The sequence below is a fragment of the Hyperolius riggenbachi genome, chromosome 3 (assembly GCF_040937935.1).
Source record: "Hyperolius riggenbachi isolate aHypRig1 chromosome 3, aHypRig1.pri, whole genome shotgun sequence".
NCBI classification, from domain to species: domain Eukaryota; kingdom Metazoa; phylum Chordata; class Amphibia; order Anura; family Hyperoliidae; genus Hyperolius; species Hyperolius riggenbachi.
Window position 1 is genome coordinate 220,034,467 of NC_090648.1, and position 27,706 is coordinate 220,062,172.

Genomic DNA, 27,706 nt, shown 5'->3' on the forward strand with positions numbered 1-27,706 from the left:
TATGGAGGCTGCCATGTTTATTTCCTTTTAATCAATACCAGTTGCCTAGCAGCCCTGCTGATCCTCTGCCTCTAATACTATTAGCCATTGCCCCTGAACAAGCATGCAGCAGATCAGGTGTTTCAGACTTTAAAGTCAGATCTGACAAGACTAGCTGCATGCTTGTTTCTGGTGTTATTCAGATACTACTGCAGAGAAATAGACCAGCAGGGCTGCCAGGCAACTGGTATTGATTAAAAGGAAATAAATATGGCAGCCTCCGTATACCTCTTACTTCAGTTCCCCTTTAAGATATTAGCTAGAGGTGTCCCAAAGTATTAGTAAACTACAGCTTCCCCAATTGAAGGGAGCTCTGGTCAGTGGAATGCAGAGACCAGAGTGAGTAACCTCACATTTACACTTCACTTTGGACTCTGCATATGGAAGGAGGGAGGCACTTGGGGAGGGGAGTGATCAGCCTTTCCATCATCAGGCGCCTGTAGGCAAGTGCCTACAGTGCCTTATGGTAAATCCGGCCCCGGTCTTGAAGCAGAACTCTGAATATCCAGTCTTCTGGCTAAAACAATGTTTCTCTAAAGTAAATGCGTGGTTCTATAATTAAAGAACCTAATCCCTAAATTCTTACACGTCTTCCCATAACACGTTCTAGTCCTTCATTGGCCTCAAATCACTAAGCTTATCTCCTGTCTTTAATAACATTTCTAGAGTCATCACCATGGTGATAAGGCATGTAGTATTCAGGAAATATTTTACCTCAGGCAAACCTAAAGTTAACTCTTCAATCCTTAAAATAACTTCAGAATTCTAAAGTTAAAGACAGGCTGTTAATCAACTACATATGAAAATAACTACAGAGGAGGTAACTTAACCTTCCCAGCGTTCAATTTCCCCAGGATTTCTGTGCAAACAGTGATAAAATTTATTTTTAAAACTTTTTTTTCCCTGTAACTTGCCAAAATGTGTCAAGCAAGGGTCTAGTATACAGTGCAGGAGAGTATTGATGTGTATGCATGTTTATACTGTTCACAGCATGTTTTTTTGAACGGACATTTCTGTCCATACCGCTAGGGAGGTTAAGGAATGAAGAGATAAGATAACTCACTGTGCCGTGGCAAGTTTTCTCTTGCCTTATCTCAAGCATGATCTTAATGAATTGAGGCCAAAGTCTGTTTCAATTTTGGGATGTATAGATCCCATTATTATTATAATAATAATAATAACAACATCGCCTATATTAGTCTTTCTTATAGTTTCACATAATTGTTGGTAAATGAAGAAGGGGACAGCCTTGAAAAAACAGTGGAAGAAGAAATCAGAAAGATGGGAATATTGAAAGAGATCAAGAGAAAAGCAACAAATAGATCTGAATGGAGAGTCTTCACCAATGCCCTATGCTCCACTGGGAGTTGAGGAACAGAAAGATATTTTAAAGTAGGTTTATATACACAGATGACTGTAAGTGAATAACAATAATTCTACTTAAATTATGTAGTCATAGAAACAAAATTCTTAAAATAGCTGCATTTCAAAAGTCACTAATAAAATAGACAAAAAGGAGGAGACTTCAGTTTTATGCTTTTACTGTTGATTTTCTTACCCTACAAAGACAAATTGTATGTTGCTGGGGAAAATTTAATAGCGATAACACAGTAAAAACATTTTACAAATTGCCAACATACCACTCTTTGCAGCCTTCTTTCAATGTTACCAGTGGTCGGAATTTTCGGTATGGAATGTTCCTCACCATATAATCTACCGACTCCAATAAGTCAATCATACTGAGGTACTGTAAATAAAGGTTTTAACATATTCAGTCAATGTTGGCTGCAACACAAGGACAACAACACGATCCAGCTTTATAACAGGGCTGTGGAGTTGGTACAAAAATCTTCCGACTCCTCAGTTTATGAAACCACGACTCCGGGTACCCAAAATGGCTCAGACTCCTCGACTCCGACTCCTTAGTCTAATACTTCACAGTGCTGTGGATTTTGTACAAAAATCATCCGACTCCCGACTCCTCAGTTTATGAAATCAACGACTCCGACTCCGGGTGCCCAAAACTGCCCAGACTCCGACTCCTCGACTCCGACTCCACAGCCCTGCTTTATAACCTTCATTAAAGAAAATGGGGTTCTCAGGATTCCTTCTACTAGACAAGATTGGCAACACTACAGCATCTCACCCAAACTGCAGCATGCAACACTATCACAGAACTGAGGAATAATGAGTGCAGATCTCATCTATGTGACAACCAGCCAAGCACAAGAAAGGTTGTAGATGGAAAAAGTAACAGCTGAAAGTTCCTGAATATTACCTACCTGTGGCTTGGTCAGTTCTATTGCAACATGCTGAATTTCCATGTTCCAATCTAACTTTGGAGTTCGCTGTTCCAGCTCTGAATTAGGGTTGATATAAAGCTTTCCTGATGCGGATACCGGCTGAAAGACTTATGAAAAATGTGATTTAATTGCAACATATTAATGTTATTGCACTGAATCTACCGTCCATAAAAAAGGACTACAAAGCATTTGAACATTACCTTTAATATAATTAAATACAATGTATTATGTATCAGAAAAGTTGCAAACTTAAAGTGAACCAGAGACGAAGCATCCTCCCTGACTGAGAATTCCGTCTGGCTTTGCTCAGGAATCATTATAGCTGAGTCATAGCAGAGCAGGACGGGGGCAGGCATGGGCTTGAAAAGACATCAGAGAAGAGACTGGGCTATAATGATTCCTGAGCAAAGCCAGACTGAATGCTCAGTCAGGGATTTTATCATGACTGAACAAGCAGGCTGAGCAGTGAAGAATGAAAGAGCAGGGTAGGTGTTTTCTCTAATGTTCCCACTGATGTATATGGTAAAATACATGAGGGTGCTTCGTCTCTGGTTCACTTTAAACTAATATCAAGCATTTGTATAACAGGTGTTTAGGTTGCGACAACAGTAAATGAGATACTATAAACATGTTTTTACTACAAGCAAATATGTCAAAGATTTTACTTACTATATTGGTAACCTATGGGTTTTCCGCTACTGGATGTAACATTTGATTTCAAATCAGCCTAAAAATAAAATAGAACATAGCATGAGCTGCTTCACAAAGGCAACAACTTTCCTCAGTTGTCCCCCACTAAAATTATTTTAAGAGAAATTTCAATGGGGTTCCAAAATTGCTACATAGTTTGGTGATTTAAAGCAGAACTGTAAACTGCTTAAAAAAAAAAGTGTTTCACTTACCTGGGGCTTCTGCCAGCCCCCTGCAGCCGACCTGGTCCCACGCCGCGGCTCACTTTCACTTTGCGCAGTTAGGGGAACTGCGCCTTTGTGGCCCTGGCCGCACGCCTCCTCGTTCATGTTCCCGTAGCCGGACGCGTACTGCGCAGGCGCAGTAGAGAAGTTCTCATACTGCGCCAACCACTCTTGGCTACAGGAATGCGTACTAGGATACACACGGCCAGGGCGCAATGCAGGTTGACTTCGAAGTCGACCTCCATTAAGGGAAAAAAAAAGTGAGCCGCGGCAGAACCGAGGATCGGTCCAGGACTGCGAGGGCATAGGTCGGCTGCAGGGGGCTGGCATAAGCCCTCAGTAAGTGAAACTTATTTTCTAAGCGGTTTACAGTTCCGCTTTAAAGGGAGCCTGATGTGAAAGCAATATGGAAGCTACCCTCATTTTCTTATAAACCATGCCAGTTGCATGGCTGTCATTCTGAGCTTTTGGATTTAGTGGTTTTTGAGACACACCTGCAACAAGCATGCAGCCAGCGGAGACAGACCAGAGTCAAAGCATCTGAGCAGCATGCTTATTCTGGGCCAGTGACATAGTATTGGAGGCAGAGCATCAATACAAAAGTCAGGCAACTGGCATTGTTTATTAGGAAATGAAGATGGCTGCCTCCGTATTCCTCCTACTTCAGGTTTCCTGTAATGGGAACATGATTATGTAATTTTAGTTTGCAGACAGCTAGGGATGCAACAGACCGGGACTCAGACACACAGCTTTCTCTGCCAGTAATCCTTTGGAATTATATTTTTTTGCATATATTCAGCAGTGGTGCCTGGGAGACATCTCGAGCTCACTCCAACCTGAATTATCGCAAATTCTTTCTGTTTTAGGAAAGCAAATTTTTGTTTTTCTGATAAAAAGGAAGTATGGGAGTTCAAGGTAAGTTTGCCAAAATGTGTGCATGACTATAGCTGACTCAAGATGAATGCTTCTGTCCTATCATCCTAATAATTTATCTTTTTTAGAATGTCTTTTGTGAATCCTGTAAATATCTTATTTCCAAGATTCACTTGATGAAGGTCTGGGTCTATCTTCTGGTAATATCTTTAACCTCTTCTACATAATCGGTGATGAGACCCCCTTGGCTGCTTCTGGCTTGATGAGATTCTGGTCATTTCTAAGATTAGTAGCGATCACTGTTTGTTCAGAGATTTATTACGGTTTTCATTGGCTTTTATTGTCCCACATTTTTGTCAAGATATAGAAGCCTTCATTATATTCCAAGAGGTTAGACAGACATTTTAACTAGTTAGCTTTAACTCCGTATGTACAGTATGTGACATTTAGTTGCCATATTCTTCTAATCAGTAATGATCACTCTCACTAGTAATAAAAGTAATACGAGTGATAAGAGTGATGTGTTCTACAGTGTGACCATTATTGTAGGCTTTTGATAGTTTAAGAGTGAGCCATCTTATGAAATACATTGAAAGCACTGAGAGCAAACCGTTCCTGTAGATAGGTTTGCTTGCTTGGGCAAAAGTGCATGTCCTCGTTGAGGACCTTTTCCTCTGTTCTAGTGAGTACACTGCACGGATTCAAATGCAGTGCTCCAACCTTTCCTGAAAATTGTACCCAAGGTTGGCACCTCTCATCTTTACCCAGCACTGGGTATGTTTAGATTGCATATATGACTGGACTGGTTCACGACTTTCGATCAGACAAAAAAAGACAATGGAGCAGATTTTTCAACATGACTGCATACAAATATATTCTTGCAATGGAGCAACCTCTTGTTTTGCACTAGTTTTACACAAGCATTGCTTACATTTTTCATGCTATATTAATGAACTTCTTCTGAACTACTGAGCATGTAATACCATGAATTATTAGCTGGTCATGTCGTAGGCGTGGCTCTCACATAAATCTGTACATTCCTGATCCAGTCTAGTCCTGCCCCATCGGCTTTACCTGACTGGCCTGGAAATGTACAACTTTTAAGTGTGAACACACCCATAGAAACGCATACAAAACGGATACCAAATTGACAGGACTGGTCTAGACCGGAAACGTACAGATTTATGCATAAACACATCCAAAGAAACACATACAGTGCTACAGAATACGTTAGCACTTTATAAATCAATAATAATACAAAACTGATGCCAAATACCAAAGACTGACAGGACAGACCTTGATGCCTTTTTGTGTCTGAACCAAGCCTTAGTCTTTTCAAAGTTTCACTGGCTGTTCTGTTTATTAACAGCTGTATACTAAAAAATGATTGCATTCTTATGCTATCTAGGATTTATTATAGAATTGCCATGGTCGTTTTGAAGCTAAGCTGGTGTAGGAAAGGTGGCGGTTATTGCATACTCTTAACTATATTAAAGTACACTTTGCATTTACAAAATTTTCAAAAAAAGATCATTGGCTGTCCATGTGCAGATTCAAATAAACTGTATAACATTGGCCATATACATCAATCGTTTGCCAGATGTCTTTTCATAAATCTAAAATATAGTAATAACCAAAGCATATATAGCCCATCACTGGTAATTAGGCAGTAGAAAGTTGTAGACTTCCATTGAGACCAACAGTCTCTTAAAATATACTCGGTTTCCTGAACAAATGCTAAACATAATTTAATCAGAAACATCACTTGTCAGTATCAAAAAATGCTCAAAATAGACACTGAAATGATATTTCATTGAACAGTATCATGTAACCGCGGATGACTAATTTATCTGCTAACACATATCACAAAGTAACACGAATATTGATGGATTTATAATCATCATGTATTTCAGAGGTAGATTCATTACCCCTCAGACAGAGTGTGTGCCAATAGGAAATTAAAAACTTAACTCGATAAACAAGTTTTCACGCATTTGACGCAAGTTCCAACAGAGTAAATACATTCTAGCGCCAACATGAAGTGGAGTTCAGCTCAGTGAGAAACACAAGGAAAAAGAACACTAATCAATATTTATATATAACACATTTATTAAGATAATGTAGTGTGGTTTTCTTGGAAAACCCATAAAACAGAAGAACAAAACATAACTATTGACTCCTGTGTGCAGGTAAATTTCCATGAATAATCTGGACATAACCGTACAATCAACTGAAAGCCCAGCAAGTGAACCTGACACATAAGACATACACAAACAAAAAAAAAAATTATATATATATATATATATATATATATATATATATATATATATTTATTTTTTATAGTGGACTTGAACTCTTGCACAGCCTGTTTAATTCCCCCTCATTTGTGACTAAGCACAAGTTGTAATTTGATCCCGTAGCTGTGTCAGTTGCCTGCCACAGCAGAGTTCATTGGTAATGGTAAACACAGGATGTTAAACATTTCTGCCGCCCTGACGTGATACTCACGTCCGGGCGGCTGCTCTGCTGCGCTTCGGCACACTCCTGCGCTCGATCGCGCCCCGTGCTGTCCCCCAGTAGCCCTGGGATCAGTGAACGGGAACATGGTTCCGTGTCTCCAGCAGAAAAACCGAAGCGCTCTAACTAGAGGCTTCAGTCTTTCTGCAAAAAAAAATTCCCCATCCCCCATGTGCTTCCAGTAGCAAGAAGCACAAGGAGAAAAAAAAAAACAGAAGGTGGCCATCTTGTGGCCAAATAGTAAAACTGCATCTACATATTTTTTAAATTATACATATAACATTAAAAATTAACTGTTTATTTCCCACACCAAAGTATTATCCAAATAAAATTTTTAATGGAAAAAAAAATACAATTAAAAAACAAAAAAATATTTACCTAAGGGTCTGAACTTTTTATATATGCATTTGAAGGGGGTATACTACGAACATTTTTTTAAATTATAAGCTTGTAAATATTGATGGACGCAAAACGGAAAAAATGCACCTTTATGTCCAAATAAAATATTGGCGCCATACATTGCGATAGGAACAAAATTTAAATGGTGCCATAACCGAGACAAACAGGCAAATAAAAAACATAGGTTTTAATTATGGTAGCGTGGATTATTTTAAAGCTATAATGGACAAAAACTGAGAAATAATGAATTTTTTCCATTTTTTTCTTATTAATCTTGTTAAAATGCATTTATAAAAAAATAATTCTTGGCAAAATGTACCACCCAAAGAAAGCCTAATTAGTGGCGGAAAAAACAAGATATAGATCATGAAATTGTGTTAAGTAGTGATAAAGTTATTAGCGAATGAATGAGAGGTAAAAAAAATTGCTCTGATGCATAAGGTGAAAAATCCCCGCGGGCTGAAATGGTTAACCACCCTGGCGTTCTAGTAAGATCGCCAGGGCGGCTGCGGGAGGGTTTTTTTTAAATAAAAAAAAAAACTATTTCATGCAGCCAACTGAAAGTTGGCTGCATGAAAGCCCACTAGAGGGCGCTCCGGAGGCGTTGTTTTGCTTACATCGTCGCCATAGCGACGAGCGGAGTGACGTCATGGACGTCAGCCGACGTCCTGACGTCAGCCGCCTCCGATCCAGCCCTTAGCGCTGGCCGGAACTTTTTGTTCCGGCTACGCTGGGCTCAGGCGGCTGGGGGGACCCTCTTTCGCCGCTGCTCGCGGCGGATCGCCGCAGAGCGGCGGCGATCAGGCAGCACACGCGGCTGGCAAAGTGCTGGCTGCGTGTGCTGCTCTTTATTTGATGCAAATCGGCCCAGCAGGGCCTGAGCTGAGCTCGTCCATACCGCCAGGCTGGTTAAAGGACCACTATCGCAAAAATCGTAAAATGTAAAATACATGTAAACACATACAAATAAAAAGTACATTTTTTTCCAGGGTAAAATAAACCATAAATTACTTTTCTCCTATGTTGCTGTCCCTTACAGCAGGTAGTAGAAATCTGACACAACAGACAGGTTTTGGGCTAGTCCATCTCCTAATGGGGGATTCTCAGCATGGCCTTTATTCTTTCTAAAGACACTCCCTGAAAAGGATTTACTCAAAGATGCTGGCCAGCCTCCCTGCTCACTTCACACATTTTTTAGCAGTTGGACGGAGCAACTGCCATTCACTAAGTGCTTTTGAAAATAAAGAAAACCCTGAGAAAACCCTATGAGGAGATAGGATACTCCAAAACCTGTCGGTTCTGTCAGATTTCTACTACATACTGTAAGTGACAGCATTATAGGTGAAAATTAAGTTATGGCTCATTTTACTCTGGAAGAAATGTACTTATTTGTATGTGTTTACATGTATTTTAAATGTTACGATTTTCGCGATAGAAATGTCTTTCTTTAAAGGTTATTATTCTGTTGCGTATCTTTCAGAGCAAAGAGAAAGTTTTGAGTTCAGGTCCGCTTTAATGCAAACATACACTAGGACTATAAACAAGCATGATGTGAAAGTGTACTTCTATATCTTATGCAAAGCCATAGACTCCAGATAAAAAAAAAAAAAATATCTTAGGTTAACTATTGACTAAATACAGAAAGAAGAAGCAGAGGGAGCAAGCAGCCAGTGCTTGACCTGTTTACAAGCTACCAGAGTTTTTGGTTGGGGGGGGGGGGGGGGGTGTGAGGGGATAAAAACACAGGAACAATGACAAAATCACTGTTCTGCCATCAAAACTAAACACATACACCTGACTGATGCTTTCTCTGTGTGCATCGGATAAGACAGGGGTGCCCACATATTTTCGACCAGGGGCTATGTCACCATTCTTGGGATAGCTAGGTGCCGAACTAGTGAAATTAGACGTGAGATTCCCTCAAGAGGTACAGTATGTTGGTTATATTTTGTCAAATAAAAAAATGACACAGGAAATAAACCATTACCATGTGTGCTGTCAGCATGCAGTGTGCAGTGGCAGCTGCTGGCATAGTGGTGCCTACTGTTGGTGTAAGCGGCTACCAATCACTCATCCAGTAGAGACCCATGCCTCTGTACTTAGTCCTCCGCTGTTCCTCCTTCTCGATCGGGACTTCGGCGGCCATTTTCCTGAGTCCCATAGTAATCACTACAGGACTACAAAAATGCTCATATATTTTCCAGTGTATGGAAAATATCTCCAGTAACTATTTCATTGTAATTCAACAGTAATTCCTATGGGACTACAGGAGAGTCGAGGGTGAGGCAGAGTGGTGACACAGGTTGGCTCTAAAAATTGATGCAGCACCGCAGCATGGCCTATGGGCCGCATGAAATTGAAGTCTCACTTTGAGGGCCGCTGGGAAAGGCTTGGAGGGCTACGTTCGGCCCTTGGGCGGGCTTTGGACACTGAGATAGGATGTGCAACTCTGTATATGTTCCTTCAAATACTTTAATTCCAGGAATCCCTTGAACCAAAAACGGTCATCTTTATTGAGAAAACATTTAACACTACTTAAAGACACACTGAAGCGAAAAAAAAAAAATATGATATAATGAATTGGTTGTGTACTATGAATAATTACTAGAAGATTAGCAGCAAAGAAAATATTCTCACACTTTTATTTTCAGGTATATAGTGTTTTTTCTAACATTGCATTATTCTATAATATGTGCAGATTACACAACACTCCGCATTCAAAATGATTCTTTCAGAGCAGTCTGAAGTAATGACCTCTCCTCTAGCAGAGAAAAAGTAAACAGTTCACTTACAGTTGAGATAATAAAAGTCAGATAACAGCCCTCTCCATGACTAACTTAGTCAGAGAGCTTAATGGCTTGTTTGCATAGAGATAACAACTGGAGTTTCTCAACTCTTCCTGTACTGGAAACAATTAGACTGATGTATCTGATCTTAATGTTTTATTTCTTAGCTGTACTACACATTTAACATGTAAAGCCTTTAAAATATATATTTACAGGTAACATGTAAAACTATGCATATTTTTGTTCTCGTTTTTCCAGTCTTGCTATGCTTTAACTGTACAGAATGTTATGACAGACTAAAGCTTTTTTTCAACATTGCACAACCCTCTGTGCAAGGTAAGACAAGGTATGGTGAGCCAAACAGGCAAAAATCTCATTTGGGCCCTTTTTGTTTTTTCCTATAAAATGCATTAGACTGAAAGATTTAACATGATCATAAGTCCTTCACGAGGTAGATGAATGCTTGCTTAAGGAACAATTGATAAGGCACATAGAGAACCTTACTGGGAAGGTTTCTAAGATACACAGGAAAACATAGGCTTTTATTACAGGCCGATAAGTATGGTCTGACATTACATCATCCGACAAAGTAGGGGTTGCTATATGGCTGGCCAGCAGACTGATAAACGAGTAATTTGTACAGGGCCATAGTAGAAAATACTAATTGCACAGGGGCGTAGTAGAAAATGCTAAGTTTAACACCATTCATTCTAGAAACATAATGGTAGCAATAACTGTGCAAGTGTATGTTAGCTATAAAGCCCAGTCACAGGAAACAGCTGATCTTTTATGAAAACCTGTCAATGCAACTGGATTAAGTGGAGAAAATGAAACCAGAACAAACAGGTACACTGCAAGGCTTAAACCTATAACGATTATACATTAACCCACTCTGATTACCCAGGCATTAGTCTAATAGGTTTAAAAGGAATGACTGAATTCACTGGTCTGAGATCATGCTATTGTAAAGGGCTCATTAAAACCATTGCATAAAAAAAAAAAATCACATGTACAAGTACAAAAGTCAAGTGACCTATATTATAAAATTAATTCTCTACTGCACAAAATCTGTTAATGTTTCATTACACATCGCAAATTACTTCAATACAGAACTTTAACCGCTTCAGGACCAGCGCAGTTGAAATCTACGCCGTAGGTTTAGGACGTAGATTTCAAACACTTCCATACCAGCAGTCTCTGGCCCCATAAGGACCAGAGACTATTGGTACCGCAAAATGGCACCTACCAACGATTCACCGCACAGACCCATCACCTCCGCCAGTCACGCCTCTCTCCCATCTCCGTAGTTCCCTCTTTCTGCTGTCCCTACGACGGCAGAGCTCTGTGAGCAGGTCAGGAGCCCCTTTCATTGGCTCCTGACGCTGTCCATCAATGTAAGCTAATGGGATTGGCTGACAGTGATGACAGGGTCAAAAGCCAATGAAATCTGCTCCTGACCGGCTTTCAAAAATTTTCCGTCATAGGGACAGCAGAAAGGGGGAACTACGGTGATGGGAGAGAGGCGTGGCTGGCGGAGGTGATGGGTCTGTGCGGCAAATCGTCGGTAGGCGCCATTTTGTGGTACTAGTAGTCTCTGGTCCTTATGGTGCCAGACACTGCTGGTATTGAAGTAGTTAATTACCTTAAGGAGGGGGGGAAGGGGCAGTAATGTGGTTTACAAAACAAATGTTAAACTGTAATTCATCATTACATGTATGTAAAAACAGAGATATGGGTCACAAGCTAAATGTAATAAATATATGCCAAAATAAATGCAGTTTCTATTACAGCTTCCGGCTTTCATACTACATGTGTGTAGGATAGTCACAGTCTGCTACCCTTGTCATAATCTAAGGTTGATTGGTTAAGGGGGACTAGTATTACGTTTGGATGTGAGAAGAAAAAGTACTTCAGAAAAGAACCCATCAAGAACGTATGAATTCCAGAGTTCAGGCAGAAAACTGAACCTGGAACACAATGCTGCAATGCAAGGATGCTAAGCCTTCATGCCACTATATTCAGAGATTTTAAACATATTGGTGATGATTCACTAATAAAGGAATTCACTGAAGAGAAATAAAGGTTCAATATGATCACTTCAAACCTTCAATCATGCAGATAAAGTCCTGCGTGAGTGGAGAGATGACTGCATATTCAATGCGCTTAGACATACATTTTTTTGGGTATTCAAGACTACACTTTAAAAAAACTTAAATATATTTACCAGAATAGCCTCAGTGGATTGGTGGTGATATAGTTTACTATTCACATTCCAATAGGTGCTGAAACTATCCAGACGAACCAGCTAGAGAAAACAGAAAAGTACAAGGTAATTAGCGATGGTGCTGCTACATTAAGAAATTAACTTCATGACATCAACTGACTTCATAAACTAATAATTCCATGAGACACTAAATGAAAAGCTAATGAATGGTGCAAATAAATCACACAATGTCTTTCATTCATTAACTAGACATACAGTTACAATATCAAATTCAAGATGCTCCACAGGTATCCATCCTGTGACATTCTAAAATATATTCTGCTAAAGAAGACCGTCTGTCACAGACTCACAACACATAGTACTGGTTTTATATTTGGGTTTTTAGAATTGGATTTGATGACTGCAAAGAGAGGGTTACCTTATATATAACTTTAGCTGCTTCATTTAGAATACACGGTGTCCAGAACTCATTGCATGTCTGTCAAAAGGAAACAGATTGACATGAAAAGTTTAAAAACACAGATAATCTTTACATTAATTCCTTGTGCATGTATTAAGAAAGAAGAAAAAGAACCATGAGAGAAGATCATCATATTTGGCATATAGTTCACCAAGATAGCAATTAATGCAATATAAAACTTAATAAGAGTACATCAGCTGTTCCATAATATACTGTGCATGTTAAGTTTGAAATGTTAAACGATAAAACTAAGCAGATTGAAATATAACATCAGCTGTATGTTTACAGCTATATATAAAAAAAAAAAAAAAAAAAAAAAGGAGGAAAAGTTTACTTTGGCTGGTGTTGCTAAAGGATTATAAAATAGGTTCCAAGTGAACTTCAGTTTTCTACTTAACTGCCAACTTAGGCAACATGCAGGCACCTAGAGGTGCATGTCAAGGTCTTCAATATATGTAGCACTCTAAGCAAAGAGCTGCAAATGCACTCACCATACAACTGCAAGCTAATTACTTTCTGCCTGGTGATTACTGATTGGGGAAGTTCATCTAAAGATACCCCAACAGTGAGTCTCATGAGGAGGTAATAGGAAACACTAACGAACTAAATGCAGAAAAGCTGTGATTTGCTATACTCTATAAGGGCTGAGACACACCAGAAAAGCTCCCCAAACGCTAGAGGTTTCAAAAGCTCTTCCCAATGTAATGCTATGTTTTTTTCACAAAACCTCATTGCTCCAGTGTGCATAGACACATAGGATAACATTAGCAGCAGGTTTCAAAAACTCAAAATGCTCAGAAAAACTCTGGTGTGCACCAGGCCTTAAGCTACGTACACACATGCGACAACGATAGTTCGTTGTAAACGATGAACGATCTTTTAATTGAGGAAAGAACGATCTAAGTAAAGTTAGCTTTTAAAAGTGTGTAACGATCTGATCGTTAGAACGAACGTTACATCAAGTAAAGCAACTATTGCGCTTGCGCATCAAAATGAAAAGTTCCATGGAGAAATAGCGAAATGCGCATGTCAAGCCTAGTACGAACGACCGTTTCCAACGATTAACTACTTTTGCAAACGATCGTCGTTGGAAAAAATCCGCCAAGCTAGAGCGTTCGTTTTTAACGATCTAGCTCGTCCGTCATTAGACTTAATGGTCGTTGGTTGCTTTTTTTTTTTTTAAACGATCGTCGTTTGAAACGATCGGGGAACAATCGTTTCAAACGACCATAGTCGCATGTGTGTACGCACCTTAAAGAGGAACTCCAGTGAAAATAATGTAGTAAAAAAATTGCTTCATTTTTTACCATAATTATGTATAAATGATTTAGTCAGTGTTTGCTCATTGTAAAATCTTTCCTCTCCCTAATTTACATTCTGACATTTATTACATGGTGACATATTTACTGTGGCCAGGTTATGTAGCTGCTCCTAGCTGTTTTGGCTGTTAGAGACAGCTGTAAACAGCTAATTCCTGTCTGTGAACCTTGTTACATTGTGGCAGTTTGCCCAGAGTACCGCGGTACTCAGAGCTTCTTGTGGGAGGGGTTTCAGCACAAAATCAGTCATACAGCGCCCCCTGATGGTCTGTTTGCGAAAAGCATTATATTTTTCATGTAAAAGGGGGTATCAGCTACTGATTGGGATAAAGTTCAATTCTAGGTTGGAGTTCCTCTTTAAGACTGCCAGTCAGACTGCTATGGTATACTGCAAGGGATCTAAAGTCACTTAACAGCACTGTTCACCCGTTGGCAGGATAAAAAAAATAAGAATGCAGGTTTAGGACTTCCGGTTCCGGCGCCCGCATGGTGGAAGCTTAAGAGAGGAGCTCCGTCTGTTGGCCTCGCTTATCAGTCCGCTAACCAGCGATTGCCCGCCGAGACGACAGTTACTCTGGTCAGGGAGACGCAGCTGCCCACGGAGAGACCCCGCGCCAGTGGATGGACCGCTACCTAACGCGCCTTAGTCACAAAACGAGGGCAGACGCCGAAAGCACTCCCAAGATGGCGGGCAAGAGAACACGGAAAACAGCGCTGCAGACCCAAGATGACGAGACGCAGTCTCGCTGTTCCAGCTCGGAGGGAGAATCTGAGGTGGGCTCACGGAGGGGAGGCACGAAAAGCGGCATGCAAATAGACTACAAGAAGCTAGCAGAGGAGGTAAGCAAGGCCCTAGCGCCAGAGATACAGGCCATCATACAGAACACTATTAAGCAGGCCTTACAAGGCATCAAGAAAGACGTGCAGCAGCACGCAAAAAGAATAAAAGAGACTGAGCAGAGAGTGGGGACCTGTGAGGACGACCTACAATCTGCAAACCGTAAAATAGAAACCCTCCTCAGAGATAATGCCCTAGCTTACAATAGAATCGAGGATCTCGAAAACAGATCCAGACGTAATAACGTAAGAATAGTTGGATTATCTGAGGAGATACCTGATTCTCAACTGTTTGACATATGTGCCAAAGAAATCCCCACGGCACTGGGCCTAGAAGCGCCTCTGAAGGTTGAAAGGGCACACAGAGTCGGCCCTATACGCAAAAAACAACTCCGCAATCTGCCGCGCATGGTAATGGTGCGATACTTAGACTTTGCAGACAAGACTAAACTAATGGCTGCCTATCGTAACGGTGACCAGCTTGAGATACAGAACTGCCCTTTGCGCCTGTTCAACGACTACTCTGCTGAAGTTTCTAAAAGGAGACAGGCTTTTGTACCCTCGTGCAATACTCTAGCCAGCAGGGGAATCAAATTTATGTTACTCTATCCTGCCACAATGAGAATCATAGAGGCGGATGGAAAACAGCGCAACTTCTCCACACCCGAAGATGTGCAGCATTACCTTCTCAATGCAAAGCCCTCTGCACGTTCATCTCCTGAGAGACAAACATCGCCTCCTAGAAGTGAGCCTGAGTAATCAACCCAAGCTATGTTTCTGCAGCCCTCTCAAAAGGCAACTTTTTCCTTATTTTACAACATAGGACTATTTTGAGCAAGCGTGGCCAACTTGGAGCAGTTTGGAGAGCCACCATCGGGAAAAAAAATTAAGTCCATGAACGGGAAAGGTGATTTTTCCCTGAGAGATACTCTTTGGTTAATGTCAAACGTTTTACTTTTCCTCGTGAGAGAGGACCAAGATGTCAGGGAAGGGATTCAGGGGGGGGAGGGTTAAGGGTCACACTATGTCGCTACTCATCTAATCAACTAATCTTTCTGTGCCTTATTGTTATAAGTCTAAAAGTCATATACCATGCTGAGCTTGTCATAATATGAGGTTAGTATCGTGGAATGTAAAAGGATTGCAATCGGCAGGAAAACGATCACGCATACTAAATCACTTAAAAAAATTATCCCCTGATATATGCCTCTTACAAGAGACACATCTCACGCAGATGCAATTTCAATACATGAGGAAAAAATGGGTAGGAGAGGTATATGGCGCCCCCGCAGAAAACAAAAAGGCAGGAGTGCTAATATTGCTACACAGAAAGCTTAAAACAGAGATCTTATCTTGTGACGCAGATCCGCATGGTAGATGGCTGTCTCTTGTGCTAAAGGTTAATGATGAAGTGTATAATGTCTGGAACATCTATGCCCCAAATGAGCAAAATCAGGTCTTTTTCGATTCTTTAACATCTAGACTAGCAAAAATCACCTACCCTAATCTCATAATAGGAGGGGACATGAACTCTGTAGTTGAGACCAGTGAAGACAGATCAGGATTTAGCCCTTATACAAGATCACACGATAAGAGATTGGCTACCTTGATCGAAGCCACCAGCCTAATTGATGCTTGGCGCTTTCTCCACCCTGACCTGAGAGAATACTCACATTACTCCCACAGACACAAGACGCACTCGCGCATTGATGTTATTCTTATTCGTGACAAACTCTCATCTAGGCTTTTGAACGCAAGTATACAGGACATGGTCATTTCAGACCATGCCCCAGTACTCATGGAACTGCATGACTCAATGCCTAAAGGAGAGAATTTTATGTGGCGTTTTCCTTCCCACCTCTACGCGGATGAAAACTTTTCTCTATTGATCAAAAACTGGTGGCTGGAATATCAAGGAGACAATTCTCAACATGTAGATAATCCTATCTTATTCTGGGAAGCCTCCAAAGCCGTCCTTAGAGGTAGAATTATGGGATACTTAAAGAAAAAGACAGAGGCAAACAGAAGTTACACAGAGGCAGTATTAAAAGTGAGAAAAGCATACACAAAATATAGATCTAGTCCCACGGACCCAAATAGAAAAGCCTGGATAACTGCTAAATTAACGTGTGATACGTGGCTTAGAATGCGTGAAGAAACCCATAGACCATACATTAATCTCCAATATTATAAACATGGTGAAAAAATTGGGAGGCTGCCCAACTGTGAGACTGTCACATAGTCAGCAATAAGACACCCGAAAAAGACAACACCACGAACTGTACACTAGAGTTCCATGACCCTTTAAGAAGAGTCCCCTAGGTTAGACCTTGCTAGTTATACCCCGGACCTCCCTACGGCCGAGAGTATACAATACCATGAGATAAGCAATGCTAGTGGTTCTGCTACATTTCCTGAGTTTATGGATAAGGTATATGGTTATCTCCTTAGTGTGATAATTGCCCACTAGCCATTTAGAAGCTTTTAAATCGCTATGTATGACCAAAAGTATATAACATCCTTGCTTGTTACCCTTTCCTTTCTTCCTATCTTCTTACACTTTACCTCCTACCTGATGTCTATAGCGCTCCTTGCTAGTTTCTATTGGTTGTTAAGATCTGCCAAAATTAGCTTAGAATACTATTAGAGTTTCATACAATGGTTTACGAGTAATGAACTATCTACAACCAAGGACATTACAATGACATTCCAATATACTTGATCCCTAGCATGGCGTGTACAAATATGTTTGTTGTTGATGACCAATGTTAAAAGAAGTTTGAAAAATTCAATAAAAAAGTATTGAAATTAAAAAATTGGGAGGCTGTTAGCATCTCTGACCAAAAAGACCTTTTTTTAACATGAGACCAATAGCAGTTAGAGATAAAAAGGGAGTGCTTGCTCACCACCCTCAATCAGTAGGCAACCTATTTGCTGATTTTTTCCAACAGCTTTATACGTCTAAAAATCCGCACCAGATAGATATACATGCGTGTCTACAGAAGATCCCCTTAAAAAGAATCTCAGATGAAGAACAGGACTTACTTAATGCTGACATTGGCATAGCTGAGATCAAGGAAGCCATTGCCTCCTTAGCCCTGGGAAAGGCACCGGGTCCTGATGGACTTTCCTCTGAGTATTATAAAATCCTTAAAAATGAGGTTACTCCGACATTAGTGGCAGTCTATAATGAGATACTTCACACAGGTAATTACCCCTCCACGGGCCAGCTGGCTCACATCAAGCTGATTCCTAAAGAGGGGAAGGACCCTGAGTTGGTCTCCTCTTATCGACCCATCTCTCTCATAGATTTGGACGTAAAAATCCTTTCTAAAATTTTGGCAAATAGATTGGCAGACATTATGCCGAGGCTAATCCACCCCAATCAAGTAGGCTTTATTAGGAACAGAGCAGCGGTAACTAACATCAGAAAAGTACTCACCATTCTAGAACAAGTAAGAGCATACCCCATAACTCATAATTCAGCAGCTCTCCTGAGCATAGACGCGGAAAAGGCCTTTGACCAGGTGGAGTGGGATTGGCTGTTTGGGGTTCTAAGTCGGCAAAATTTTGGAGGTAAATTCCTTAACGCATTGAAAGCAATGTACTCTAACCCCAAAGCCCAAGTCTCTATGCCTGGTTTCCTGTCAAAAACTATAGAACTGAGAAGGGGAACGAGGCAGGGATGCCCACTTTCCCCTCTTCTCTTCAATTTAGCACTGGAGCCATTAGCGATTCTTTTGCGAGCCAAAGTGGAGGGAATAGAAGTAGGCACTAAAAAAGTCCAGCAGGCGTTATTCGCGGATGACATCCTTCTCTTCCTGTCCAACCCTGTAGCCCAAGTCCCTATAGCAATGCAGATCATCCAAGAGATAGGCGCACTTTCAGGATTTGTGATCAACTTAAATAAAAGTGAACTCCTCCCTCTATCTCCGAAAGCAGATACCACCTCCTGGACGCAGTTAGGAGTAAAACTCACCACAACGAAAATTAGATATCTAGGAATAAATATTACCAGAGATCCCACTCAACTCTATGCTCTTAATTACTCCCCGTTAATCCGGAGCATTATCACTCAATTAGAAAAATGGCAAAACCTCCAGATAGGCTTTGCGGGACGAGTAGCCATAATAAAAATGATTTCTATGGGAAGACTACTCTACCCCTTGCAGACAGTCCCACTCCTCCTGAAACATAAAGATGTAATGGCAGTTAACTCAGCGTGGTCAAAGTTCATCTGGAAGTCAAAGAAACCTAGAATTTCAAGAGCCACATTATCCTTGCCAAAAACATTGGGGGGGTTAAACCTCCCATCCATTAGAGATTACAACCTTGCAGCTATGCTTCGCCACTCCCACGATTGCATCACCTCAAGTGAGCAATATTCCAACACAGCGTTAGAGCAAGAGCAAGCACTCCCTTGGTCACTCACAGGTCTCCTACATGCCTCTGAAAAATCTCCCGCTACGCCTAAAACACAACTCTATCTTCAGAGACACAATTGCGTCCTGGAAAGCTGTTAGAAAAAAGTGTCAGCTCCCTTATAAAATATCCAAATATCTTCCAATCTGGGGTAATCCCAACTATCCTGCCAGCATTCAGCAAAAGACATTTGCTCAATGGGACGAAAAGGGGCTTAAAACTTTGGGGCACATGCTCAATATGCGAGAAGGAAAGTGGCTTACTTTCCTGGAACGGAGGCTGAAATTTGGCCTACCTAGAGGTGATTTTCTAACATATGCCCAGATGAGAGCAATGACTGCTGCGAATCTCCATTCTGAATCCTCCATTATGGTACCAACAAAGTTCGATGCTATCTTAAAACCGACACTTAAAGTTATCTCCCTAGCAGAACTGTATGATACAATTAGAAATCTGACAAGCTCTGACACTGCTGCCTCTACCATGAAAAAATGGGAATCAATACTAAATGAAGAAGGAGTGGGTAAATTGATTTTAGAGGGAAATATGATGGTTAGGAAGGTCATCAGCGATGAGAAGTGGAGATCTTCGCATCTACTATTAGTTCATAGAGGCAAATATGCTTTTAACATTAAGTACAAAATAGCTCCACCTAACTATAAGCCACATTGTCCAAAATGCTCCTTACCTAATGCTGATCTAATACATTGTATGTGGGAGTGCCCGAATATACAGATATTCTGGGATGGGGTACTCCAGTATACAAATAAAATATGTAAAAAGAAAATAAAAAAGTCAAGAATGCTGATGGTGTTTAACTACTTCTTTTCCTCCTCCAATGCATTACAAGAACATCCCTCCTCTTTGTGTCATATCATAATGATAGCTGCCAGGAGAGCAATTCTTTGCAAATGGCTTGACTCCTCTCCCCCGGATCTTGCAATCTTAAAGCAGGAACTCCTATATATTTTTCACATGGAGAGACTTTGTACCCTTCAAGCGAAAGAACTCAAAACGAGAACATTCTTTAAAATGTGGAGGAACTTTATTCTGCATCATTTCAACTCACATCAAGTCAAGGCCCTTATGAAGGATTTCATATACACTTCCTGGTACTGTCTGGAAGATCTTGGAGGAACACTAGGCCAACTTAAAGTCCTGTCCTAAAGAATGTGAGGACTATATAACCTTTGACCAATAGCCTACAAATGGTTGGGGAAAGCGACATAGGGTGACTCTGGGTGGGATAAAGGGGAGGGGGAGGGATTTAGGGGGGAAGGGGGTAAGACACAGGGGAACTACCGCCTTATATACAAATTTTACTACAGTGATAAATGTTTCAAAGTTCCTTTTGTGTCTGTAAAATTGTTGAAATACCAATAAAAATGTTTTGAAAAAAAAAGAATGCAGATTTAAACTAACGTTAAGTTCCATCAAAGTAGGCAATGCTAGCAATTTGCAAAAAAAAAAAAAAAAAAAAATCTAAAATGCAAACTTCCACTGAACCAGGAAGAAAAATACATGAATCAAAGCCAGCCACTGTTGATCTGTAGCTGGCAGCTAGCTAATTATCTACAAGCTATAAATATTGGATTGGTTACATTCAGGGCTGTGGATAACAAAAATCATCCAAATCAAACTCCTCAGTTTACAAAACCAACTGACTCCAGGTACTCAAAAACTGCTCTGACCCCTCTGCAAGGTTGTGTATAAAATAGCAGCCATATTGTATCTCCTGAAAGACATATTTCACATTTTCTGTCTGCTGTGTATTAGGTCACATGTATAGGTCTCTTAGAAGCCATCTGGCTTTGGGGTATAATTGTCACCTGGCTGAGGGACCCTGCCATTTTGAGTTTCTGTATGTCAATGTAAATTACAATTGCATTCAGTGTCCAGCAAGGCAGATACCATTGTCTGCATTGAATAGACCAGTTACTTTGAATAGCCAAAGAAACCTGGACATTTAATTAGGAAATATCTACCCAGCCTCTAGCAAGGAAACGCTTAGACAATTACCCGACCAGTTGGGCTGGAAGCGTTGAATTGCTTTGAAGTCTATACATGTAAACAGCCAATATACAATCGGACTGACTGAAGTCTGCAAAGTTCAAAAGTGGGACAGGAAACCCCTGAAGTTTGCATATCACAGCCAGCAAGGATATGACAAGCGTTCTGTGCACCTTCTGAGGAAATTAGAATTATATCTAGATGTGTACCCTGGTGATACGCTGCTTGCTATAAAGGTCTGCAGAGAACCTTCACAACTTGTAGTTCCTTGGAGATAGCAAAGACGCTAGAACTGCCCTGGTCCAACCAGCTGCAGCGGTCTCCTGCAAACAAAGTTCAGACCTTCATGCTGTTAATATTTTATCCCCGTTTTTATTTTTGAGCAACCTGTCTTGTGTGTCTTTGTAATTTTTTATTTTTTTTTGTAAATATTCCTGTCTGCACGGTTACACTTTTTGGAATATTAAATATTTATTTAATAAGCCTGACTTCTGATGTACTAACAGCTCATAGCCTACAGAGAGACTGCAGTGTAATTTGCGTTACAAGTTCAGTGCCTGATTGTGCCTTGCTACTGTGTGATTGTGTTGTGTGTGGCTTTCTCGTATTTGGCCTAAGCGCGAAGCTGACCCAAATACGAAAACACTGGAGTGCAGACCACTCGACAGCAGAGTGGGAATTGTTGAAGTGTCTAGCAGCAGGTAGTGGTGGCAGTGAGAAGTGTTTTTGAGGGGTGACAGCCTTGTGTTAGCTTGAATAAGGCTGCTTCCCCTCGCTATCTGGTCAAAATCTCAGTCGGGAACAGTTTCTGCAGGTGTGCCGCGGGGGCCGGTTCCTGGCACCCTCAACTCCACAGCCCTGGTTACATTTAACAACCTCCATTGTCCGTGTAAGTTGCATGCAAAAAAAAAAAAAAATTTTGTTTATCACGAGTACCAGACAGTGCAACTTTCTCACTTTGGTGTAACATGATTAAATAAACATAGGTACATATACTACTAGCCCTAATAAGAAATTGTCTGACATTGTCTATTTTCCTGCACTACAAGTGTAAGGGCCTATTTACACTATGCACAAATCTGCAGCATTTCCACCTCAGGCAGGAGGGGCGGGAAATGCTGCCCATCTAGGTTTATGTCATGCCATCTAGACTGCATTAACTTGTCTGTGGATAAGATAAAACCTGGATTCTCCAGCGAAAATGCCAGAAATTATTTTACCTTAATACATTTTACTGTGAAATGAAAAAGGAATTTCACTGACAAATATAGCTTTATGTCTATAGTAAAAAAAATTATCTAAAAAACAGTTGCTTTCTTGAAGAGTACAGATGTTATTAGTAAAACTGATGCAGAACTGAATGCCTAAACTTTCTCTGAGGCTTAATGTGGTCAAGGAGGCAGATTTCAAATAGTTAGGTAGAACATGATATTGCCTTAGGTGGAGTAGGGATCAATCCTAAACAACAGAAACTCACTGCTGTCAAATTGGTCAAGAACAAAATTCTGATGTATATTTTGGAAGCTAAGAGCCTCCATTTTTGCAACGAAATACAATTTTGCTGAGACTGGATTTTGAGTGTAGAGGATTAATGATCATTTGTATGTAAACTGACCACTCCCCTCGGCACCTGCTTTTCCTTTAAAGGGAACCTGAAGCGAGTAAAATGATTTAAAATAAACACGATGTAGCTGCAAATTATTACATACTAACCTCACCATTTTCTTCTTACAGTGATCCCTTTCAGTTCTGACAATATTTTGTCAGAACTGAACTATACCAGTTGCTTTCAGCTATATATCAGCAGCTGTCAGTTACAACTGAATGTGAAAGGTAATATCCATGTTACCCTATAGCTAAAGTGGGTGATATTACAGTTTTACAGTGTGTTGACCAGGAAGCTGTTATGGAGTAATGGCCTTTTTTAAAATGGAGGACGGAGAATTCCATTGATCACAGTGGACAAATGGGACAAATGACAGGAGAAAGAGATTGAGAAGTAGACTACACAGGATGCAAGTATGACCTGTGTATGGTTATTTTGACTTTTTATTTTCAGTTCAGGTTCTCTGAAGTCAGAGCAGGATGGACATGGCTACCCTTGCTTGTGTATACAATCCTAAAAGGGCAGAATATGTAGAGCTAAACGTAAATGACACTGAGCCTCATTTTGAAGGATGTAACCTCTCTCAGTCACTTGACTACATGTAACAATCAAAAGGTACCTGAAGACTGAGCTCCGCCAAGGTGATTCCAACAGATACCGGGAGTGTGGCATCTGTAATCTGTGAATATTAAGAGATATTATAAGAATGTCATACCATATAGTACTGCATATGCTGTTATTTAAATTCCCTGGTATCATCAAAATTGTCATTAAAGTGGACCTGAACACAGAACTTCATCTCTGCTCTAAAAGATAAGCAACAACATACTAACCTTTAAAGAAAAATATTTCTTTGGTACAGCTAAAACAAATCCTGCTATAAATCTGCAGTGTCCACTTCCTGCTTTCATTGAAGCAGACATATTAACATCTTGTGTTTACCATTAGCTGCTCTGCCATAGCAGTCAGTTGACATGGCTGAGGGATCAAATTACAACTTGTGTTTAGTCACAGATGAGGGGGAATTAGAGTCTCTTCAGAAACTCTCTCAATACATACAGGGTGCATTGCTCTATTCTTTCCTTCTGTCCTGTGCAAGCGTTCAGGTTCACTTTAAAAATAGCTATCCATTTTCACCAACTTCTGAAAAAAGTTAGTTTTGTTTACCAGTTTTCCTAAGCTGTATTTTCATTCTATCGACATAACAAAAAACGTACTAAAGCTAGAGGATTCCTCATAGCCAGGAAACTAGCATATTATAGAAAAAAATACCAAAAACAGCAGTCTGCGTTTTTTATATACAGACAAGCTGTGTTTGACCATGAAAATGCTCAGCTTGCCATTAACTAATGATTCCCATATCTGAAAATGGGAGATAAGCAGGTATGGCAGGAATCCGCTTATTTCCCTGCCAAGAGCACAAATCATTGTCTCCCCAATCTGCTAGTACTGTCTGAAAATATTTCAGTGATGGTAATCCTAGAGCATTTGACTGTGTATTCTGTACACAAATATGACCCAAAATGGTGTAGTGGATATTGGGTGTGGTGAAGAGATGAGCACACAATGCAGTGAAAAATGCACATGCCATTAGAGATGTTTGCATCAATGCCTTTTAACATGGACAGGAGGAATACAATGAATACAGTATAAACTTGTGCATAAGATAAAACCGTGTGGATAAGATAAAACCTGGATTCTCCAGTGCAAATGCCACAAATTATTGTATCTGTTTATAAACCCCCCCCCCCCCCCCCCCCAAAAGTACTGCAGGTACCTTAGATCCATATGCGTAGTTTGTGTTGGAAAAACATGCCAAAGACTTGCGGCAGTGCCCAAAATAAGGGTAACCAATCTCCAGAAAATTCTGCTCTGCATGGAGCATGTTCTATAACTTGCAATCTACCTTGCTTCCACTGCAGGGGAAGATCTGGGGGCTCTGTATTATAGTCAAGAGCCCAACTATTGGATAAATCAACCCTCTTATTAAAGAGGCACTGTATCAACATAGCAGAATGCAATAAATTATTCAGGATACCCACTTCAAGTTAAATATCCTGGTTTCCATTGCTTGCAAGATTTACAATGTGTACTACTAGATTCGCTACGACTATTTACGGTTTGCTGATTCTTACTGGTTCTGTGTATGTATGATGTTCAGGTCAACATCCTGTACGAGCAATTATACTTATTTCATTAAAAATCCAAAGTGACAAAAAAAAAAAATCCTGGTTTCAGCATCAGAAATGCTTCCTATAGCTATATATTGCTGCATAATGAATGTAGCCCTGCCCTCGAAGCGATTATTAACCTAGGCTGATTAGCTATGCAGAATTACCACAGAATACCTACACAAGTCTGGTGGCCTCCATGCCTTACCAGGTCAGAGTGATTCTTCTAGCTTAAGAAGGACCTATACAGTTTAAGGCAGGTCGTTTTACTGCTTGGGCAGACTAAAAACTTGGTAAATAAAAATTATAGTGCTGGAATTTCTGAAGCAAAACATTAAAGTGAAGCTGAAGCTTCACCTGTCAGATGTCCCCCCAAAAAATTTCTTGGGGAGGGGGCATCTGTTCTGCGAGCAGCAACGGGGCATCCGGGAGATGCCTTGGGAACCCTCTACATGACCCAGAGGCTCTCCTTTTTGACCCAAGCTTCGGCTTAGGTACACTTGGAGGCTTAATCCCCCCCTTACGTTTTCTATGACGATTAACAACGGATGATCAGGCATGTAAAAAGACGTACGAGAGGAATCGACGCCAGGAGACTTGGGCGCAGTATACAGCCGGTATGGCTTATCGTGCTTCTGCACAAGTTCCCGGCGACAAATACTATTCCCTCCCTAGGCCACCATGGATGGTGGGGAATTAAATAATTTGGCTTCCAGCAATTGCTGGAGGCCGAATTATAGTGTTTAAGTAACTTCAGCTCCGTCTTCGGATGGCGCTGAAGTTACTCACTGTGCCCGGCTGTAGCCGTAATTCCTATTACGGCCTATGGTGGCGCCGGCTGCGCCTAAATCTCCTGCGCTGGAATGGAAGTGTTCGTGTAAAAGATCCTATATAAACTATGGGTTCTGTTTACACCTGTCAGTTCTGTCCATGTCTACTGTGACTATTGTGAAGACCGAACACAAACTCAAGTCACTGCAGGACTTCTCCAGACACGGATAGAAATTGTACATATCATAATAGCCATGCTACTTCTAAATTAGCTAGCATTTCTAAAAGTTTACTAGTTATACTCAGGAATAAAATGTTTTTGTGTTTCTATGCTTATTCAATTGAATAGAATGTAACAAATGGTGAGCGTAATAGTATGATAGTTTTTTTTCTAAGTCATACAGCAGGACTGTCTCCTCCACGCCAATTTCAGAAACAATGCCAGTCACATCTTCTGTTAGTTTTGTTGATCTGGGCGGCTGTTTTAGTATCTGCAGCCGTCACTGTTGACGTGTATTGCAGTTAATTATCACACATCTCATGCCTGTTTTGCTGAGATAATATGAATGAATGTTAGTAGTACCGTGCTAAGAGAATAACAGAGAGTGAGTGTGTGTGTGTGTGTGTGTGTGTGTGTGTGTGTGTGTGTGTGTGTGTGTGTGTGTGTGTGTGTGTGTGTGTGTGTGCGTGCGTGCGCGCGCACGCACGCACGCACACACACACGTGTGTGCTCAGAGCAATGGGGAACCCTGGGAATACTTTCATTTAAAAAAATAATACTATATATTTGTCTATTATCATCATACTATTTAACCACTTTAGCCCTCAGTCGTTTTCACTTTATGCATCCGAGCAATGTTCACCTCCCATTCATTAGCCTATAAAACTTTATCACTACTTGTCACAATGAACTGATCTACATCTTGGTTTTTTTCCGCCACCAATTAGGCTTTCTTTGGGTGGTACATTTTGCTAAGAGCTACCTTACTGTAAATACATTTTAACAGTAAGAATAAGAAAAAAAAAACGGAAAAAAATCATTCTCAGTTTTCGGCCATTCTAGTTTTAAAATAATACAGGTCTCCATAATTAAAATCCAAGTATTGTATTTGCCCATTTGTCCCGGTTATTACACTGTTTAAATTAAGTCTCTATCACAGTGTATGGCAACAATATTTTATTTGGAAATAAGTGCATTTTTTCCGTTTTGCATCCATCACTATTTACAAGCTTATAATAATAAAAAAAAAAAAGAATAATATTTAATCTTTACATAGATATTTAAAAAGTTTAGACCCCTAGGTAAATATTTGTGTTTTTTTTATTGTAATTTTTTTTTATTATTTAACATTTCATTTGGGTATTTTTGGGAAGGTGGGATGTAAATAGTATTTTTTTTTATTGTAAATATATGTTTATTTTATTTTTTTAATGTAGATGTAGTTTTACTTTTTGGCCACAAGATGGCAACCTTAGGTTTGTTTACATGACTTCACTCTAAGCGTAACATGTACGCTTAGAGGGACATAGGGGGACGTAGGAGGAAGAAAAAGCAAGGCTTCCGAGAGAAGCTGTCGCTTTTTCTGCAGGGGGAGAGGAATCAGTGGTCGGGCACCATTATTGATTCCTGGGCTAACGATCCGCGGCCGGGAGCACGAGATTGGCCGCAGGAGCGCACATGGCCTCCTGGACGTAGCTACTACGTCCAGGAGGTGGAAGTGGTTAACAACAATGACTGCTTTGTAGTTCTGACTAATGAGATGCTGATTTTTTGAGTTGGCTGCAAATAGCATGCAACTTGAAACAAAGCCAGATAAAACCAGCAAATTGTTAGTTTGACTAATGTTATAACAATGTTCGACATGCACGCTAGATACTTACATCATCTTCATATCTTATGTGAATGTTTGTAATTTTGACCTGTAGATTCTTGATAACCTGTGCTGCCAGTTTTTCAATAAATGAGTCTTTTTTTTCTTCTTTTGGCTTGTCTTTATAAAGAGAAATAAAAAAAAACACAGCAATGAAACACTTGTGAGTTATTTGCTGGATACA

General features: G+C 40.3%; 1 protein-coding gene across 5 annotated transcripts in view; it reads right to left on the bottom strand.

Annotated features, from left to right (window-relative positions):
* The window catches only part of VPS13C (vacuolar protein sorting 13 homolog C), a 390,940-nt gene that overhangs the window by 281,551 nt on the left and 81,683 nt on the right, over positions 1-27,706 (bottom strand). For all 5 annotated transcript variants that reach the window (XM_068275765.1, XM_068275764.1, XM_068275763.1 and 2 more), the window contains 7 exons: positions 27,533-27,642; positions 23,329-23,388; positions 12,474-12,533; positions 12,056-12,136; positions 3,012-3,069; positions 2,322-2,449; positions 1,680-1,786 (listed from right to left, as the gene is read on the bottom strand). In XM_068275765.1, coding sequence (XP_068131866.1) covers positions 1,680-1,786; positions 2,322-2,449; positions 3,012-3,069; positions 12,056-12,136; positions 12,474-12,533; positions 23,329-23,388; positions 27,533-27,642 — 604 coding nt within the window. The remainder of the gene's footprint in view (positions 1-1,679; positions 1,787-2,321; positions 2,450-3,011; positions 3,070-12,055; positions 12,137-12,473; positions 12,534-23,328; positions 23,389-27,532; positions 27,643-27,706) is intronic.